Here is a 20,829-nt window from a genome sequence, read left to right as displayed (position 1 = left end):
TTGACCATCTTCTGGTCCCTCAGAGGCCAGGTTCCACGGACATTCCTACCCTGGCATCGCTGGGGGATCTCTGCCTTCTTTCTCTCTTGAATAAACTCTTACCAAAACTCTGCTCTCACTAGCTGGGAGATGGGCTAAGCTCTTTATAATCTAAATGAACCAAAGCAGCACAGAAAACATGAATACGAAACCACCTGGCCCAAGCAAGTACTCTTACTCAAAGTGAGCCACTCTCTCCTCCTGAACTAGATTCACTTAGGAACCTTTTACTTATACTGAATGATAGAATATGATGTCTCTGATAGGAGAAAAGAGGCTTTGTTATGACTTTATACAAGTACAATGCTAATTTCTACAGGTAAAGTAGAGGAATGCACTGTTTTAACTACACCTTAACATTTACAATTTCCATTTTCCTCTGTATTCAGGTCAAGTATCAAAATGTTTAGTTAAAATATTTACTCACTAGATATATTTTTCTCATCATTAAATTGTAGACCAAAACCATGGATGGGCTGAAAGCACTGTGATTTAAATGATGATCTCTTGTCTCTATAACCACCCTGTGACAGTCTTTTAAAATGACTAATAAAAAACAGCCCACAGAGCCAAATGACTACAGCGTTAGACACAATCACTTCAGCCAGCCTTTTAAGCTATCGAGATTTATCTTTCTCACTATAAATTTAGTAATGTACCGTGAACAGCAAAAAACAAAACCAAACAAAAGAGAAAACCCTGTATTTAAGACTAAATGTAGGGCAGCAGATATTTATTTGTTCAGCAAACATTTATCAAGAGCCTTCTGCGGTGCCTGGGACTGGAAGGAACGGGGATGGACCCAGTGAGGTCTGTGCCGCCCCCAAGAGAACTTCTCAGTGTAGAAGAAAAGAGAACCCTAGGTGTCTCTGTGTGCCCCTGAAGGGAGATAAACCACCTAAAAAAAAAAAAAAAAAGATAAACCATCTCTGGATCTCTGGTAAGTCCCAGAGCCCAGAGGCATCAAAGAACTACATGAATACAGTGGAGAGCGCCAGCTGTTTCCTGCAGGAGAGAGGAGAGCATCAAACAGGAGGAGGTACTAGATCTGGGTCTTGAAGGCAATGCAGAGGTTCACTGGAGAAAAGAGCTGGGGCCAGTGAGTGACAGGCAGCAAAGTCTGAAGAGCACGGCACAGTCGGGGTTGGAGCAAGACCACTGAAGGTTGTGGCTGGATCACAGATCGGGTGCTAAGTAACTGTAGTAGTGACAGTAGTGACAGCCAGAATTCGGGGGCACCTCCCACATGTCAGGCACTATTCTGCGGGCTTTAGGTGACTCAACACACTTAATCCACCTAAGTCAAAACAGTAACTCAGTGCAAGTTATTCTTATCCCATCAAGAGAAACTGAAACAGACTTCAAGGAGCCTGCCCAAGGTCACTCAGCTGTTAGACGGGAGAATGGGTTCAACCCAGGCGGTCTGGCTGGAGGGGTGCTCCTATCTGGTGCATTGTACTGCTACAGCATACTGCTTCTCTCCCAGGGCACACTAAGGAGCTCGGGCCAAAGTCTGTAGATACATGGGTGGCTTTTAAAGTAGACAGCGAAAATTCAAAGAATAAAAAGTTCTAGAGGCTGGTGGAGGACAGATGCTAGGGCCAGAGACCTAAGGCAGGAAGAGTAATCAAGAGGTTAAAGTAATATAATAGGAGGCCCTGAATTTCACTAAATGAACAACTTCAACTCAGGAAGAATAAAATCAAAGTACAGACCCATTCCTAAGACTTAGGCCAGATGTTGGCCCCTGGGGACACACTGGGTAAGGTCCACCCTTGTGATGACTGCTCTGGCTAATCGGGGAAACAAAGGCAGCTGTGGACCGTGACCTGAGCTGAGTGCCACTACGGACTGGGCCTGGACACCAGAAGCCCTGCATAAATGCCCTCTGGAAAGGGTCATGATGTGTGGGACAGTGAAAAGTCCCAGAGGTGGGGATTTCAGGAACCCTTCTGGATCCCTGACCCCCTGCCCCAGGGAGCGGGGGAGGGGGTTGGGGAGGGGCGTGGCTCAGTAATGCCCAAAACAGCCAGTTTGGCTATGGCACTCCAGAACCATCCCAGTGAGGTTTAAAGCACATGCATGTTTGACATCTGGGTAACTCAGCAGAAAAATTAGGCTTCTAATGCAAGATGTTTCTGTTGGATTGTGGAAACTCATTTTAACAGAGAATGGATGTGTGTGTTGTTTCGAACTTGTCAAAACAGCAGTCTATTTTCCAACTGCCTCAAATGAAATTTATTAGTGTGGTTAGTTTTCTAATCTTCTCATTTCAGTTCAGCTCCATCAGCACATATGGCAATGCTTCCTTGGCAAACTTTACCAGAAGGCTGCTAATGCGAGAAAAGATTTACAGGGCACAATATTAATATAGTATTTTGTCTTCAAATTTCATAAGGCTGAGATATAAATCACACTACCCCCTCTGATCCTAGACCCTCTTGCAAACCCAGCGAGAACTGAGCTGGTGGTGTAGGAAACTAAGCCCCCATCAGGACCCTCCATCCTTAGTGTCCTATAGCACCCCAAAGAGGTTCCTGGAGCACTGTGCTGGATCAGAGGGCTACTATGCTATTCTTTACTTTAAAAACCTTTAGAAATAGAATTCTAGAATCTCAGGGTTGGGAGGGACTCTGAGAGAAACTCATTAATACTGCTGGCCTAACTGAAGCAATTTATTTCCGATGGCTTGGCAGCAAAATGAATGGCTTGGAGCCTGGGCTTTGGAGGTTGACAGACCCGGGCTGGAATCCGAGGCCTGCACCTTTTTCCTGGTAAGTGATCTTGGGGATGTTCTTCCTTGAACTTTAGGTTCTTCACTGGTAAATCACAGGCGCTGATGATGACTCACTGGTTTATCACAATGATTATACGAGTAAACGCAGAGCGAGACACGGTTCACAGCCCTCATTACATATTCAAAAATGAGCTGTTTCTACCTATCTGTTCGAGGCATGTCCTTGATTCTGCTCCTGCATACAAGAGGCAATTCTACGGATTAATGCTCACAGCCCAGAGTTAAGTCTGGAGTAGAGTGCTGTCTCCATAGCATCATGCCTTAGGAGAGCTGTCCCCTAGATGTAAGGGAACATCTGGTCCGAGAGTGTCTCGTGGCCCTGCTTCCTCTGTGCAGAAATAAGGAAGTAGCACAGACATAACAATACATCTTTAGGTTTTCAAGTTAAACTAAAATGTTTCTGTTAAGAAGTTATACACTACTCAACCTCTCATGATAAGCGACTTTTTACAACGTGACTTCTAGCGAGTGGCAGAGGACTGTGGAGTCTGGACCCAGGATGCTCGGTCTGCAAGGCTGTCTCCGGTAGCTACTAACTGTGTTCTTGTGGGCAGTGGCGCTTGGAGTTGAGTTCATTCAGCTCCACTGCTCTCCTCCAGCCGGGGTTTTCTGCCCCTGCTTGGCGTCTCTCCGATTCCTCTAGTAGACTTACTGCTCCACCTTTCTTTGCTCTGTAAAGGCTTTTCTTCTGGCCCAGACTGTTTGAAACTTTTCTCTGGGCCCCGGCCAGTACTGGGCCAGCACCCTGCACAGATGGGCCCTTCCACAGGGCAAAAGGAGCTCAGTGGAGGTGTGATGGGCATCCACATCACGTACCTACTGCTCTATCTTTACAGGCGTTGAGTACCGGGCACTGAAGGACTGAACAGCAGGGCCAACCTGCTGGTGACAACCTGGAGAACAGGGCCGAATCCAGGCACGCACAGGGGAAGCAGGCTTGGGAAGAGCGGCAGGTGGCCGCCCATAGACGGTGCAAGCACCTTGTGCAGCTCTCCCGCAACGCCCCACTCGCTGAGGCAGGCAGGAGCACAGATGCTGAGGGCCCCCAGCAACGAAGAAACTCTGTAACTAAAGCAGCATCTGTCCCGGGCAGACAAAAACACACTCGGGAGTGGCAAGTACAGTCCTGAGAAAGCGACTGCTGAGCTCGTAATGGGGAAGGGGGCGTCCAGGGCAGAGGCGGCAGTGGAGTTTGGGAGGGGAAATGAGCACATAAACGATTCCCAGTCCTCTAGCCAAAGGCACATGAAGCACTTTTTTGTGTTATCTAGTTTCAACCCAGAGGAAACCCCTCCAATGTTAAATTCTTACCCTCCTGACCTCCTCCCAGAGGCCACTACACTTGCCCTCATCTTCCCAAAGAGCCCACCTTGCTTTCAACATCAGATTACCCTTCATTCTGGAGCTATCAGCACTCTATGTGCCCTGTCTCACAGCTTTTATTCCTGCTCCTAGTTCCATGGCCTTCTCTCTTCACTTGTTCAAACCTTCTTTCCTCCCTCCTCCTCCAACCGCCCGTCTGTCCACCTTTGACTCATATTGCCCCGAGGCATGAGGCATTTCCACCCTCCCTACTGGGCTATCCCCTTTCAGATCACTCCAGGTCTCTGCACTGGCTCCTGGGCAGCAACCCACAGGGACTGTGCAGCGGAGCTGCGGAAACGGCTGGGAGGGGGGACCACAGTGCAGATGGTCAGATTTAAATGACTGCTCATCTGGATTAAATGTTTTACTCCAAATGTCAAGAACCAACCATGGTTCAGGATGCCTTCGGAAGACTGAGTGTCAAAATGTAAATGAATGATACTGATTATTGTCTAGGAAGGATTTAGTTCCTTTGACTCCTCTGTATGGGGCTGGCTTTCTAGAAGTGAAGATCACTGGGAAGAAAGGTCATATCCCCTCCTTCCATTTGTCACTCTGGTACATGACAACTCCTATTCTTCTTTTCTTCTGCCTCAACTAATTCCTTGCTGATGAGGTTTAACCTGTTTTGCTTGCTGTGGCCTCAGTAACGGCAACTGGTTGCAAATTACCATCCTGGAGGGCTAACTCACTCAATCTTTTCTTCGCTGGGCTACGTCTACTTCGATCTTTTCGTCATCCTTCCCAAGTTTCTAAGCTCACCACTCTTGTCATCTGGCGCTCTCTGGCCTCTGATATTGCACCCACCCCCTTGGTCTGACCTTGTGCTACCTCTGCCTCCTGTGTTAACACCCTGTGCTCAGTAGGGCTGGCTGGCGGTACATCTCCACAGATGTGATTACCCAGCTCACAGATTCCTAGGCGCAAATGTCTGCCTTCTGATCTTTTCACAGCCTTAATACCCTAAATTAAAATAAGCAAAAAAAACTGGCTAAAAAAGAAAAAAATAGTTAGATTCAAACCAATCTATTTTGTGCTCATTAGAAGCTTTGCTGGACAAGGATAGACCCCCAGGATTTGGCGCAGTTCAAGGATTCAATGCAGTTGGTTCCAAGACACATGCATTCTTAAGTTATGCAAAACAGTTGCAGAAATTCCAATCGTTTTATTTTGGTACCAGAATTTTTTTAAGTTTATTTTTAAACACAAGAATTACTCAAGAAGAAACTTCACTGTGGACCCATGTAATTTGGGTACTACCCTCTATAGAGACATTAACCACAACAAGAGGCCTCGCTTAAACTAGATGTCTGATAAAACTTCCTTCCAGAATGCAAACATATCAATAACATCCTGAGATATCACCACAATATCCTCTAGATGTCACCTTGAGAACATTCCAGGATGGAAGACGACTGCTTTTGCACCACACAGACAACGTGAAATAGACCCATCTGAGACTCTGTAAGCCTTGATTGAAGGGTTTAATTAAAACAAAACAAAAAAAAATTTTTTTCTGCCAATTAACTAAAAAATTAAGTAGTGCTCCAAATTAAGTTGAATTCATAAAATGATCTAATTTTTCCTTCTGATAGATTTTCCATGACTTCTCCCATCAACAGAAACAAAAACAAAAACCTTTCCTTAAGAAGTATTTCTCATGGATTCTGATTTCTCTTGAATCTCTCTCCCCAAAGATCCTCCCCCAAACTTTCCTAATTCTAAGGCTGCTCCTCTCATTACCTGAAGCATCTGAGGAGATGGGAGAGGGAGGAGAGTATAGCAAAGTTTAAAGGCAGAAATCAGTTATTCCTGGACTGGTAAGAGCATTTAATTGGGGATGATTACCCAACCCAATCAATTGTTTCTCTTTAATATGCCAAGTCAATAGCAGGCCAATAAATGACTCATTTGGTCCCACGGTTCATTCAAACCAAATGAGCTGTCAGGTACTTCATTAGGAATTTTAAACACCTGAATGCGTGAAATCAATCTGGAGAGGGAGGAGGATATAAAAGGAAGCCTTCTACAACCGACTTCAGGCAGATCTGGATTTTCCTGGGTGTTATTTCCCCTCCTACAGACAGACTTAGCCTGAGGGTCTGATTTTCAAAAATTACAGAAAAATCTTGGAAAATCAGTCATTTTCTCATAACAACAACAACAACAACAACAACAAAATAGTGTATACAACAGAGAAGGTCTGCGGAGTCAGTCTCATAGGATTTCCAAAGGACAATCATTAATCCCAATCCCATAAGAGACTCTCGGAGACAAGGGAACGGTGCACCACACAGAGACATGGAGAGTAAGACTAAGAGATCCCCAATACTACAACACCTCCTGGCTTGCTGGAGGTCCAGGACGCCCCACCACATCCACTGAGGACAGTTGCTGACACTGTTATCAATCCCCTTTGGACCCCGGGGCGGTGTTCGAAAGGCACTCCCCATTTAGGACTGGATAACCTCCTGACTGCACGCAGAGGCTGGCCGCTGCCAGAGAAGCAAAGAGAAAAAACCACCTGTGGCGGAGGTATCAAAAATTCTTTAGAAAGATCTTCATTCTAGCTGTTGCACGAGGGATTATTTCCCCAGACAAACAGCACCCCTGGAGAGATCTGTATTCTTGTTATCAAAAAAAAAAGAGAGAGGGAGGAAGATGCTCATTCACCTTATAATAAGGATGCATGCGGCAAGCACCTTCTTTCAGGGTGAACTGCCAACTTTTTTCTGAAATATGCATAAAGATAATTTTAAAATAGGGGGAGAGACCTTACTTGTGCAACATTCCCAAATTATACTACTCAGGAAATATTAGCAATTACATATGTATTGATGCAGAAAAATTACATGTTAAGCAAAATTCCATAATAGAAAAAATAGGCTCCATATTTCAAAACATGTTTATAAATTCGAGATGTCCTCTGACACCTTCTCACATCCTGCTAGGTGAAGCGTTATCAAAGGCAATTCTAAATTCCCAAAACTGAAATTCAAGTTTCCCCTAAAATAAAATTTTTAAACATCAGAATTACATCTGATGAGAAATTTAGTGAAAGAACCGCACGCAGGCTGCATGCTGTCTTAACACTGCACACACAGGTTACAATAGTGATTCCCAGGGTACCTCAGGTTTTGCTGTTTCTATTAAAATTTACACTAGTACTGACGACTTCCCATTTTCATCTCATCTTTCTCCTACCCTAATGACAAGCATTCATAAATAAGCAGCTACATACAATTATTAATTAATAATTATGTACAAGGAATGAAAGAGAATTGGTCCCCAACTAATCTATAATAGGAACAGGTCATTTTTATGAAGCAAGGTCAAAAATGATTTTTTTTTTTTAACCTGAACTACCACCAATCATCTCTTTGCTCTCAAAATCCAAACTAAAGAACAAAACCCAACAAGGTTTTAAAATACATCTTTTGCTTTAAAACCATTTACTAGAAAATAGAAGAATTCAAGAGGGAATGAACAGAGATGACTCTCAGAATTAATCTTCTTATATTCAACATTCTACCTAGCACCCTCTCACAGGGAACCCCAGGGAACCCCCTAGGGTTCATGCAGCCAAAACAGTGAGATAAACAGCTGCTTCTAAACCAGGAAAAAGGGGAGGACTGCATCTTTGGTTTTCAAAGTGAGCTTCCATGTGTAATAGGGGGCTGACTCCCCTTCCCTAAGGAGTTAAAACCAGCTCCCCGCCCCCCATCCTCCAGCCCCTCATTTTACATACATAATCTCTGAAATTGCATGATCTTTGTGGGATGGCCATATTATAGCTCAGCACTCAGTACTCATATATGCTTTAAGCTATTCTGTCTATGGGGTTAAAAGAACAGGTCAAGGAAGAAAACCTGGATACAACCAAGAATCAAAATCTGTCAGGCTGGTCAAAGAGGAAAGAGAAGGGACTCAACATCACATCAAACCAGGTCACACAAGCATATTAAAGACATAGAGCCAGACAAAAAGTATTTCTCACAATCCTAAAGACACTCTCGACATTTAATCCAATACAAGGGAAGGCCATAAAAGCAGTCTGTGAAGCAATGGCAAGGCTCAGACGTCCTTCTGCCTTGATGCACAAAGCTCTCCAGGCAGAACACCACCCACGGGAATGGGGCAGGTGGCAGCCTTTGCCCGAATCACTGCAAAGCAGGCACTGTGACATTAACCTTGTACTACTTGGGAGACATTTCATTTGTGAGGTTTGTTGTCACCAGGACAGAAGAGTATTTCAAATGGAAGGCAGTGACCCTGTAAGGGTCATCATCAATCACCTGGGGTCAAAGACCTTCCCAATTGTAAGAAGAGGCAGGGGGTGAGGGAAAGAGGGTAGAGAACAGATCAAAAGGCCTTTGATGGGAGTTATCTACCTACACAACAGAACCTGCAAAATGGAGCTTCTCTGGAGTTTAAAACCCCCTAGTTTCTAAGGCGAGAGATTTCAAGAGGGGGCTTTGTTTTCTTACACTTGGATGCATAAGATGAAGCCTGGAATCAGCAGATGGCAGAAGAGGCCTAGAGGCACAGGTTTCCGTGGCTGCCAGTTCCAAGGTCTGTCCCCACAGAGTACTAAATACTATTTTCTTCTACAGCAAGCACTGAGAGGGAGGGAAGACCTTGCCAATGGTGCAGTTGCCAAATGGCAAAGTGGCTCAGCTTAAAACACCTTGCAATACCGTGTGTGTGTGTGTGTGTGTGTGTGTGTGTGTGTGTGTGTATGTATGTGTGTTTGAGAGAGAGAGACAGAATGTGTGCGGGCACACGTGCATGGGGGAGGGGCAGAGGGAAAGAAGGAATCTTAAGCAGAATCTGTGCCTAGTACAGAACCCAACATGGGGCTTGATCTCATGACCCCGATATCATGACCCTAATCAAAACCAAGAGTAGGACAGTTTAACTAAGTGAGCTATCCAGCTGCCCCACAATACTGTATTTTTTTTTATTTTTAAAGATTTTTATTTTTGTATTTGACAGAGAGACAGATCATAAGTAGGCAGAGAGGCACACAGAGGGGAAGGAAAAAGCAGGCTCCCCCCTGAGCAGGGAGTCCAACGCGGGGCTTGATCCCAGGACTCGAGATCATGACCTGAACCGAAAGCAGAGGCTTAACCCACTTGAGCCACCCAGGCACCCTGCAATACTGTATTTTAGCAAATACACTTACTTCTTTTCTCTTTGTAGAAGGCAATACAGAGAGGTGGGGGAGTAAAGTCAAGCCTCTTTAAGCCAATGCCAACAGAAAACCAGTTAGGATCTGTGGGATCTTTTCTATGATGCCATACATCTTGCTACTGTTTCCCTTGTTTCATGAACCTTAGAGGATGGAAGGAACAGCTGGATAGGACTACCTGTTAGAGTGGTGCATGAATCAACTCCACTGGGTATATAGTGAGAGGAAGGAAAGGGGCAAATTTAACCAAGAAAGAGGCAGTGAAAGAGGGTTCCACTGAACCTGCTTTACTTGGACTTTCTTACCCACTTAATGGACTTTTGGGGGGTATATTCAAGGACAATCATTAATCCTGAGTAGGCTCTGCTCCGTCCCCAGGATGCCTTTTCCTTTTAGCTGGTGAGCAGAGTTACTTCAAGAAGACAAATCATATGAGCCTTTCAAAAAACCCACTGAGGATATTTGTAAAAAATAATTATTTTAAGAAATAAGACATACTAAAAAGCAATATAAATGGCTTTCAGATTACGGGCTGTTTTGATTAGCCATGCCCTGGATGCCTCCAGCCTACTCCCATTAGCATGGATAATTGAGAATCTGCTGCATTTCCATTGTAATGCAGTCTCCCTAATCCATTTCAGGCATGCAGATGGAAAACCAAACCTTCTGGCTACTATTTCACCTTACATGACTTTAGCACATGCCACTAACCTCTGTACAGTCCAAAGAAGCCTTCATAGCGTAGCACTTTCTTAAAACAGTCAAAGCTGTTTTTATACATAAGTTCTCCCACAAAAGAGCCGGTTGATCGTTGGTTCTGCATTCGAGTTTTTACGAGATCGATAGGATACACGGCAGTGGCTCCAACAGCTAAAATCAGATAATGCCAATAGTTCAGAAGGCAGTCAGGTCAGTCAGAGGAAAGGGGAAGGTGGTCACCGTCAAAGAGAGGCCGGATGAAGGAAAGGGACAAACTGTGCACGTACAGATTGTAAAAGTGCACCAACTTTCCAACTTTCCTAAACAACTACGGGTTTTCACTCAGATGCCTCCTGGTAAAACGATGTCCCAGACAGTTCAAATGTACAAAACACATCACCTTCAGCCTAACTTTCTCGTTCACCTGTCTTTTAAAAAGCCTATCTGCAGCTAAGAGAAAAGGCCCTGACCACAGGCAGGTTCCTTTGCTCTCGTCCCATCTCAGAGGTACAGACAGGAAACTGGCTTGGAAAGACCAAGGCAGGCTCTGTCCTTTAATACCGTAAGGTGGAAAATCAGAGAAATAATAAAAGTGAAAAAGCTGCACTCATCCATGACTAACCTCCAGCAATGGAACCCAGCCCAAACCTGTAGGCCGACTCTGCAACCTGCAGGAGAACTGGTCGGGATGAGTCCACCGAGGCCTTCTTCTTTGCACATACAGGAGTCGGGGGCAGGGTCAGAAGACAGAAAGAAGGACAGAACAGAAATGAGCACATATGATTTTTAAAACTGCCCACTGGGTTCCAAATTCATGGTATCAACTAACATATCAAAGAGGAAGGCAGGATTAGATTATGTTGTTCTTATTAATAAAAAGTTATTACTATTGTTAATGCTGAAAACCAAATTTGAACATAATCAAAACCATTATGTACTCCCTCCAAAGTGTTATTAACCTATTTTCAAATGTTTAATTCTTAGCAGTGACCAGGGAGATCCAAACTGAAAAACATTAAGGAGACATTATTCTTCATCAGTCAAACTGGTAGGTTTGAGGGGTTTTGTTTATTCATTTTAGTGAACTGTCGCTGACCTACAACATACTAACTTCAGGTGTAAAGCATAGTATTTCGACACTGATGGACCCTTGTGTTCACCATGATAAACCTAACTACCATCTATCACCATAGTTTGTTTTCTAATGGCAATACCCAGCCTGGTAAGAGTTGATAACCTACCATTTAATCAAGTACAAACTTGAAGGGAAACTTGGTAACATACACCCAAACTCTTGTACATAACCTCTGACCCTGCAGATCGCCTTATAAAATATCAGACTAGAAAATAATCATGGACGTGAACATGGATCAAGCTACCAGAATGTTAAAAAGCAATACTGTTGAAGAGCAAAAACATTGAAAGTAACCTACGTGTCCAGTAACAGAGGACTGGTTAACAATGTTGCAGGCTTGGGATGCGTGGCTGGCTCAGTCTATAAGGTACGTAACACTTGATCACAGGGTCGTGAGTACGAGTCCCACAGTTGGTAAGGAGATTATTTAAATAAATAAATAAACTTTAAAAAAATGCTACAGCCTTAAAACGAAATCGTATGTCATTGTAAAAGAGTATTTGATGTTAAGATAAATAGTCATAAGGGAATATAAAGTGAAAATAGGTTAAAAGGAATATGGCAGTTAGACAGGTATTCATGATATGATCCTGTTTACCTTTATAAATGTTTGAAATATTTCATTATAATCTTTTAAGAACAATGTTAAAGACTGGTACAATATGATGTTGTTTTTAATTAAAATTATTTGTGGGCATATGTATGCATATAGAAACATACTAACATTTTGGCTATCCCAACACCCAGAGATAACACAAAATATTTACAGTGGCTACAACTACGTGGTTGTATTACTGGTAACTGTTACTTTCCCCTCTTTTCTATCCACTTTTTACTAAATTCATTCTTCAGGCCAGTCGTTATTTTATTGTTCTTTTGGCCTATTATCCTTACCATGTTTTTGATGCCAGAACATCTTAGAGTATTGCATTTTTCTGTCTACATAAATAAAACAGCAATTTTATGTCAAGCAAAGTTGTCAAATGAGGGTGATAGTGCTTAATAATACCTGTTGAATGAATAAATACATTCAATAAAATTTTTTTCAAAAGCCATGATAATTAAAATAGGTGAACAAAGAAAATAATTACCAACCCCAACTATCAACCCACTGAATTTTAGGTGCTATTAATGTTATACAATTCTAATAGATGAGATAATTTGGAATCTCCTGTAAAGTGACTTCACTGAAAACACCTTTACACAGAAATATGCATCTTTAGAATGTAAAACATTTCTTCTGCGAATTTCATGAGGGTTTCCAACTCTATCTCTGCACAGATGGAAATCACGAGTAACTTCATTTTGACAAATACATCCCTAAGAAAGGCACTACTTTTTTATATGGATATAAATATGCAATACTTAGAGAGGCCTGGCATTAAAATAATGAGTGAAAATACTTTGAAAATAATGGGGGGGGGGGGCTGACCTACTGCTATCACTAACTCTTAATCGAAAGGACAAAATAAATAGAGTCCCAGATTTTCATTTAACTTCTCTGAAGCTCTGAAGCGCAAAATGTAGCATGCTCATAAGACAGGAAAGAGTCCCATTCCTGCACCCCTCTGTTGAGGACACATGCTAGCACAGAGCCTACCAGGTGGATGACTGCCACTGCTTGAGCCTGTCAGTGCTGTCAGGCCTACTGACATTCGTACAGGAAAGAATATTCCAGGCAAGGCCTCTGTGAATTGCTCTAGACCTCTCGGCCACAGCCCATCATCTCCTGCTGTAACTCTCCTCCGACCCCTGCATGGCCAGTATCAATGAGCACCCACCATAAAGTCTCAAAAGCTGCAAAGGGCAGGAAGGAAAAATTGTGGGATACCACTGCCAGCTGGAGAACAGAAGGAATCTTTAAAAAAACAAAAACAAAATAAAACAAAACCCTCTGCTTTTTCTTAATCCCCAAATTTCTCCAACAGCTAGTTGCATAGAGATGAAGAGATAATTGTCTGGTAAGCAGTGTCTAAAAATCAAAGGGAAGAGAGCAGTGCTGCTTCTCCCTCTGCACGTGATTACACAGTGCTCTCTCCTGCGCTCGGGGACATCGGCTCCCTCTTTTAACAACAGCCAGCTGGTTTTCCAGAGGTGCCTAGTTAGGATTTACTGAGCATACACCCACCACTTTGAGTTACACGCTGCACACAAAACTCACCACCGCGTTTGTTGGGGGGGGGGGGAGGAGCTGAAAGGAGGGATGCTGGCTCGAGGCCTGCCAGTCCTAAAAATGTAGCCCGCATCAACCCATTGTGGTCAAACTGGCGTCTCTGTACAGACTCTGAGCTCCAAGCCAAAAACTGTTAAGTCTCACAGGATTCAGAGGTGGCTTTGCCTTAAAGGAGGTATTTTCCTAAGACGATGCTCGTCTGTGACTGGATTTACTTTACAAACAACATGTAAGCACAACACATGCTATGAAAGCTTTTATTCTCTAATCCTGGTCCACAGCAAGGCGAGCAAGAGTTAAACAAGGAGATCCCGTGTCTTAAGTTTCTGACTCTCATGACTTCACGAGATTGGTTTCTGTTAACCATAAAATAAAATTTAGCATTCCTCAAATTGTTTCCACATAACTTATGAATCCTTTCACAGAGAAAAGAAGTCTAAAAGCCTTCAAACTGTTACTCCAGACTAAACAAAATTATCTCATTTTGATATTCAGAAAAATGGGAGGCACGGCAGTCACACAATGAGCTGGTGAAGCACCTCTCTGTGGGGCAGAGAAGGCTCTCAGTCAGCAGCGTGCTGCCTCGTTGGGGCAGCGACATCAAAACAGGACGCCTGGCCCATACCCCCCAACACCGGAGCATAGGGAAGAAGAAAAGATCTTCTGCCTATTTTGGCAGGGAGCAGGGGAGACAGGCTTCCAGTGCAGTGCGGAAATCAACCCACCTTTGAAAGCAACTCTGTCAACCAAAACATCTCTTAAGTAATTTCTCTTTGCAGCCTTTTGAAATTTGTCTGCATTTTTGGTGCAACATGTTACAATGGCAGGTCAGATAGGTGCTGAAAAGGCAACTGTCAGTTGGAAGGGTTTGGGGTACCCTACTGGAGAGAAATCAGGAAGCAAGTTTGTTCCTTTTGCTCACCTGCCTCTGGGCCTCAGCCAAGCTGAAGGGCAGAGTTCCCTCTTCCAGGGGAGCAATTCGTTCAATGTCTGCTAAGGTCATACGTCTGGAGGGGAAAAAAAAGCATGAGCAACAACAAAATATAAGTTTATTAAAATCTGCATTATGGAATTTGCAAACATTCCCCTTTTTTGTTCCTGTATTTCAAAGTCCTCTTTTATTTGGCTTCTTTTTCTCCCAGTGTGCTGTCCTCCTCCAACCCCCACCCCCAACCTCCTTTTATTAAACTAATTGGGGGGGGGGGGAGGCCTACTTACCCCCGTGGCTCATATAAATCTGCTAACTGAAACAAGATGTCAACTTCCATGGGTGTAACCTGACCAAATTTCTGAGCTGCCAGAACAAACTCCTCTGCATGGAAAAAGAGTTAAAAGGGAGAGATTCAAGAAGGAATAGCTGCTAAATGCAGCATTAACTCAAGATGCTGGGCTGAGTGAACATCACAAAACTTTGTTATCAGTCACTGAATTCCACTAAACCCAAACAGGGTAAGAATTTTTGCAATTCTTTTATTTGTCCGTAAGAAGTGTGCAGAAGAGCTTCTCTAACATTGACTTTCAAAGCCGGGTGTCTCACTGAAGGCTTGGGATAAATGACACAGGACGTGATTGAAACTGCAGGTCAGAGAAAACAAGGAAGCAGATAGAGACCTTCACATGCATCAGGCCTGGGAGGTTATATTAATGAAGCTGTGCAATTCTCAAGGCCATTCTCTCTCTCTTAAAACAAACAAACAAACAAAAAACATTAAAATGCGGATATCTCGTTCTAAGGCTGTCATCAGTGTGAGCTCACAGAATTCCTCATGTAAGTCTGAAGGCCACTTTAGGGGCCACCAATTGAGCTCAGCTTTTAGCACGATTTGGAAACAGGAAATTTTACATGGTTTCCTAATTCAAAGGTTGTCTTCAGTTTATTTAAAACTTGCCGAAGATTGTTTTATTTGCTTTTGTTTGCCTAATCAAAGGATGGAGAACACACATGGGCCACATGCTTGAGACGTGTCAATGAAACAGAAAAATCTGTAATGTCAATTCTTGGTTGCCTTCTTTACCCTAATAATAATACACCAAGATACTAACAAAAATTCAGATTTATTCTCACTCACCCTTGGTCACCTCTACATCTTTCCTGTTGCCAGCCAGAGTGCTGTAGATCTTTCTAATGAGTTCCATGTTGTTAAGGAGTGAATTAAATCCATTAAAATAGGAGAAACTAACTTGATGGGACGTAGTGCCTCCAGCAGCCTCAAATAAGTTGAAAATAAAAGGGGAGAAGAAAAACAAACAAAGGATTTATAGAATGAAGAAGATTCAGAAGTACATATATCAAAGGCTAGTTTTGGAAGTAATCAAGAATGCATGTATAAGAAAAAATAGCCATAAGTATTTTCCTTTCACATTAAAAAAAAAAAAAAGCTATAAATGAATTTTAAAAGTAACTGCAACTAATCATGACCAGAGCTTATACTCTCCACACACAAGTCCTAGAAAACTAAATAAATACATGTGTAGGATTATAACAACAGGACCAGTAGTAATTTACAGAGTTCAAATTTCAATTGGAAATGTTTTATAAGTTTGTTTATTTCATCTAATGAGCAATTCTGAGAGGCTTAGACATGCACAACTATACTATACACATGCACACGTGCGTGTGCTTTGACATGTAAAACTATATTATACCAACACAAACACAGTATGAAAAGTGGTCAATCTAACATTAATATCATGATTTGTCATGTTACTTAAAACTGGCAATAAATAATCATTTAAGTACAGACTTTACAATGGTAGGATTTCTAACAAACTAGCATATTCGGGTAAAATTATGAGATGTCATATGCTTGGGTGGGGGGGTTAAGACTGGTCAGAACTCTGATAATCGGAATTTGTAAGAAGCCATATTTCTTCTCTGGGGGCAAGGGAAACAGATATGAATGGAATGGAACTTCAGTTTGGGGTCTCAATTCTGTCCTTCCCTAACAAGACAAAATATATTTATTAGGAAAAGCACTTCTTTATAAGGTAACAAGCACATAAATCTACACGTAGTAATCATTTAAAACAGCTAACCTAAGAGTTTAAAATGGTGTAGGGCAGGATGCGGGAAGGCAAGGAAAGGAGCTAGATTAACACAGTGCCGAGTGGAAAGGCCTCCTCAGAATTCTGTACCTCTAAAAAGAGGTACCAGGAAAAATTAAATGAAAGTGAAATGCTACGCTGAGTTCCTGCCTATGGTAAACATTGTGGGAACCCCAGAGTGTGACAGAAACACTCCGGAAGTCTTCTCCCTGGGACTAACAAAAGCACTGTGTGAGGGTTTCCAAATCTGCAGGATCATCAGAATTACCTGGGAAGCTTTAGAAAGGAGATTCTAGGACCTCACACCTATAGTTGATCAATCCATAGGCCCAGAAGAAAACTTTACTACCTGTATTTTTTAGTAAGTAAATCCCTGGTGATTTGTATTTTGTGACCAAGGCCTGGGGGCCTCCAGCACAGAATATTCTGGACCACATCCTAGGCCCATGAGGTCAGAAGAGTGGCTGGGCACCCACTGGGATTTAAGCTACCACACAGGACAGCCGGGCCTTGCCCACCATATGAGTCATGGTTCCTTCAACACACCCATCTTAAATGAATGAGTAAATCAAAGCTTTAGAGTCTCTCTTCTGCTGACAATTAAAAGAAATGTATCTGCATGTAGTATATTTTCAAAAAAAATTTGCTTTGGAAAATAGATGAAAGTGAAGATTAGAATTTGATATACCTTAAAAGATACAGCAAAATTAACATGAAATCATAAATTTTTCTGTTTTTTTTAAACCAGTTAATACATTAAAGATATTCCATATGATACAGAACACAAATTAACCTATCTCCATTAAAACCAGCCAAAATATACTGTCTATAAGTTTGATAATACATGGGATCACAATAAGAAAAGGTTTTTGTTTTAAACTGAAAAAACTCCACTTAATTTTAAAGAATTGTTCTTATAATCCCTTATTTAGTGAGCTTTCGCCAGGTAAAAACAAACAAACAAACCTGCTTCATTAGGGCAAGTTAAAACTTACAGCTACCAGACATTCTTCTACAAAAGGTGTCAAGACATGGGGCCGGATGGTGACCATGATATCTCGGAAGTCAATGGCTGTAATTTTTCCAGTCCTGGCATTGTCCCTTTGCACAAAGGCTTGCTTTGCATGTTCCAACTGTATTTCCTACAAATAATAAAAGTGAAATAATTTATGTTTACTAATTACTACAAAAGACTGCTCAATTTCAAGTCAGGGTGAAGAAATACAGATCATATCTTGATTTAACAAGCATTACCAGCTTGTTAAATAACACCCTCAAGCTATCCTCTTCTTCCCCAGACAGAACTTTGCTCAGACCAGTGAACATGTCTTGGAAAATGCATTCTACCTTAAATCTCCTGCCCAGAGAAACCAAATCACTTTCATGTTCTGCTGGAGTCTGAGGACACAACGAAAATAAAAATTGGAATGACGTCTGGAAGGCCCAGAGATACGGCCAAACCCAACTTAGGTGATGCAGATGATCCAATGAAAAACATCTACAGGGACATTAAGCTCTCTCCAAAGAAGACAGAAAAATTCTCACTGGTAACCTGGTACACAAACATGTGATGTAATAAACCGAAAAAGGAGCTTCTCCTCTGGAATATGCTGTTCCTCTAACGTACAGTTTCTCAGGCTTGGCACTACTGCTATTTTGGGAGGGTTAAGCTTTTGTTATGGAGAGCTGTCCAGTGCATCCCTCCCCTCTCTCTCTCTGCGCTAGAGGATGGTAGCCTCTTTACTACCAAGAGCATGACAACAATGCATCCAGAGAGGGCCACAGGTCCCAAATGAGGACTGCTGCTCCAGAACGAGGAAGTGGGTGGTATGTGGGTCAGCTCACAGTACCACTGTTTTCTTTCCTCCCATCTAGACAGGAAGCCCAATTTAGATTTCAGTTGTGATTCACAAGGAGTGAATGTACACACAAAATAAACAGCTGCCATCAAACCCCATCAGGTGCAGTGTGGGAGAAGCATCCTGTCTGCAGAGGGCACTTCATTATCTTCCTCATGACATTGCCTATTTCGTGATTAGGCCCTCAGAGTGAGAACTGATATCTGTGGAATTAAAAACCACCACAAGGACTTCAAATTATTTAAACAAAAAGAAGTGTCATTAGTTGATAGAGAGTCACTGTATTTTTTTTTGGCTTTTTATTTATTTTTTTAAAATTTTTTCAATTTATTTATTTTCAGAAAAACAGTATTCATTATTTTTTCACCAGACAAGGGGTGTTAGAGAGGAGAAGGGAGTTGGGGTAAATTGGAAGGGGAGAGTCACTATTTTTTTAAACTCTGGCAAGACAATGACTGAGAGTAGTGTAAAAACAAACTGTCCCTTACAAACTAGTGAGAACTTAAGCACTACAGAAATGATTCACTTGAAGTGCTCCATCTCCCTTCTCTTCCCCCAGAAAGGTAGGAGATGAAGGAAGTTTGATAAAATATTGATAATTGAAACTGCGTAATGGGAACACAGTGAGTCACAGTATAATATACTTTAATACTTTAGTAGAATTTGAAAATTTTAAATTTAAAAAAAATTTTTAAAAGACAACACAACAGCAAGAATCAGAGTTCTTATCCTATTCAAAGGCTTCTTCTCAGTCATGGCATCTGCCAGTTTTGATCCAACCTGTCCCGGTCCCAAGTCTCTTCTGGGACCTTAATCTCCCTGGTGGAAGGAGGCTTCTGTCAGCCCTCTGTCCTCAAGTCCCCTTGCTCTACTCCCCTAGGCCTTAAAGATTTCTCAGAAGGCTTGATTCCAAGATCCAAATCCCCCACACCTCTCTGCTGGACCAGAATCCCTAAGTGCACAGAGAATATATCCACGTGGGTCTCCTGGAAAGGCCACGCCATGGCACATCACTAAATCCAAGGAGCTACTCTCAGCCTGGTCTCCAGCACCCCACGTTCAGTCCTTCCAGACCTTCCACACATCCCAACTTTGTCTGCACTCCTCCCTCCACCTGGTGTAGACTGCAGCTTCTTTTCCTAGTTCCTGAAATCCTACCACTTCCTCCAGGCTTAACTCCAATGCCACCACTTAAGTAAATATAAGCAGGTCTCTTAGCTGGAAAGAACTGATGTGGTCATGTGGCTCCCAGCTCACACCTCAATTGTGACTTATCTTATTCCATCTTACTTGAAGCAGTTGTTTATATTCCTGTCTTTCCCTACCTGCCAGGGAAAAGAGACCACGCCCTGTTCATCCATGTACTGGCATAGGCAGAATGCCTCAGATATACTAGGTACTCAATAAATCACAGATATAACCTTCAGTGACAGGTGTTCCATAAAACCAACTGATGAACAAATCACACTCTACTAAACAAAAAGGGGTTCTCTATATAAGTGCCTCCAATTTGAGAGGAAGGAAGAAACCAACTGTTAAACACCCTGTAGTGAAAAACGACCACAGTATGTATTCAATTGAAAGTAAATGAACACCGTCTCCTTCGAATTGCCAGACCCACTGCTAAAGCTATTGTAAGGCAAGATTACTCCCAACAACAGCAGAAGGTGTGTTCAGTTAGTTACCATTTTCCCCTAGAGCTCATAACCCATCTAGAGACCTAGGGCTCCTCAGATCAGGATTCCAAAAATGGCATCACTCACCCTGGCCACCCCCAGAATTCCTGGCCCCCTCTTCTCCTCAGAACACTAAGACCAACCCACTTGGATTTCAAATTGGGAAACAGACAACCTGGTGGGGGTGGGTGCTCCAGAGTCAGACCAGGGGCTGCATCTGTGATAACAGGGATGGTGTCACTACCCGCTTCTGATCCCCCCCACTGCAGAACACGAAAGCATTTTTACTCTCATGATGAACAACTTTAGAATACATTTCTAACAGCTCTGAAAGACTGGGGTCACCATAAATCCTATAAAAAACAAGAAGCTAACTGAACATCATTCTCTACATAGTAGGATAGAGTAAAAACATTTAGTTAAGTGTTTCCTCAAACCAAAAGCAGCTTGCCTTGTGAAGAGCAACTGTTTATGTCATGATTATTTCTTCTTCTGGGTGAAGAAGTAAAGCTATTACCTCAACCAACACAACCACTACGTGAACAGCATTTATACCGTTCTAAAGTTTGTCACAGTTTAAAGTCACTTCCTGCTCACAGCAACCATAAGAGGTGGGCTCAACCATTAACTTTGTCATGGCATTTGAGGAAACCAAGGTCTCCTGGGAAGCCGCGAAGCTGGAATGCGAACCCAGGCAGCTCTGCCCACTGACGCTGCTGCTATCGCTTTCGCACAGCACCTCAGAAGACTGGATCATGTGCCTGTCTGGAATCTGATGACAAAATACATCTGACATTTAGGAATCTTAGTAAGTATGAAAAGACAAAAATTCAAGTTTGCTTTTAAAATT

General features: G+C 42.5%; 1 protein-coding gene across 6 annotated transcripts in view; it reads right to left on the bottom strand.

Moving 5' to 3' along the window:
• SLC25A13 (solute carrier family 25 member 13) overlaps window positions 1-20,829 on the bottom strand; it is a 181,831-nt gene that overhangs the window by 59,934 nt on the left and 101,068 nt on the right. For 5 of the 6 annotated variants that reach the window (XM_032304864.1, XM_032304867.1, XM_032304866.1 and 2 more), the window contains 6 exons: window positions 17,440-17,586; window positions 15,469-15,607; window positions 14,618-14,711; window positions 14,322-14,406; window positions 10,714-10,801; window positions 10,104-10,262 (listed from right to left, as the gene is read on the bottom strand). In XM_032304864.1, coding sequence (XP_032160755.1) covers window positions 10,104-10,262; window positions 10,714-10,801; window positions 14,322-14,406; window positions 14,618-14,711; window positions 15,469-15,607; window positions 17,440-17,586 — 712 coding nt within the window. The remainder of the gene's footprint in view (window positions 1-10,103; window positions 10,263-10,713; window positions 10,802-14,321; window positions 14,407-14,617; window positions 14,712-15,468; window positions 15,608-17,439; window positions 17,587-20,829) is intronic. The other variant, XM_032304865.1, reaches the window with a different exon arrangement.

The sequence above is a fragment of the Mustela erminea genome, chromosome 11 (genome assembly GCF_009829155.1).
Source record: "Mustela erminea isolate mMusErm1 chromosome 11, mMusErm1.Pri, whole genome shotgun sequence".
In the NCBI taxonomy this organism is placed as follows: domain Eukaryota; kingdom Metazoa; phylum Chordata; class Mammalia; order Carnivora; family Mustelidae; genus Mustela; species Mustela erminea.
Note: the sequence above shows the minus strand (reverse complement) of the source record. Positions and strands in the feature narration are given on the sequence as shown.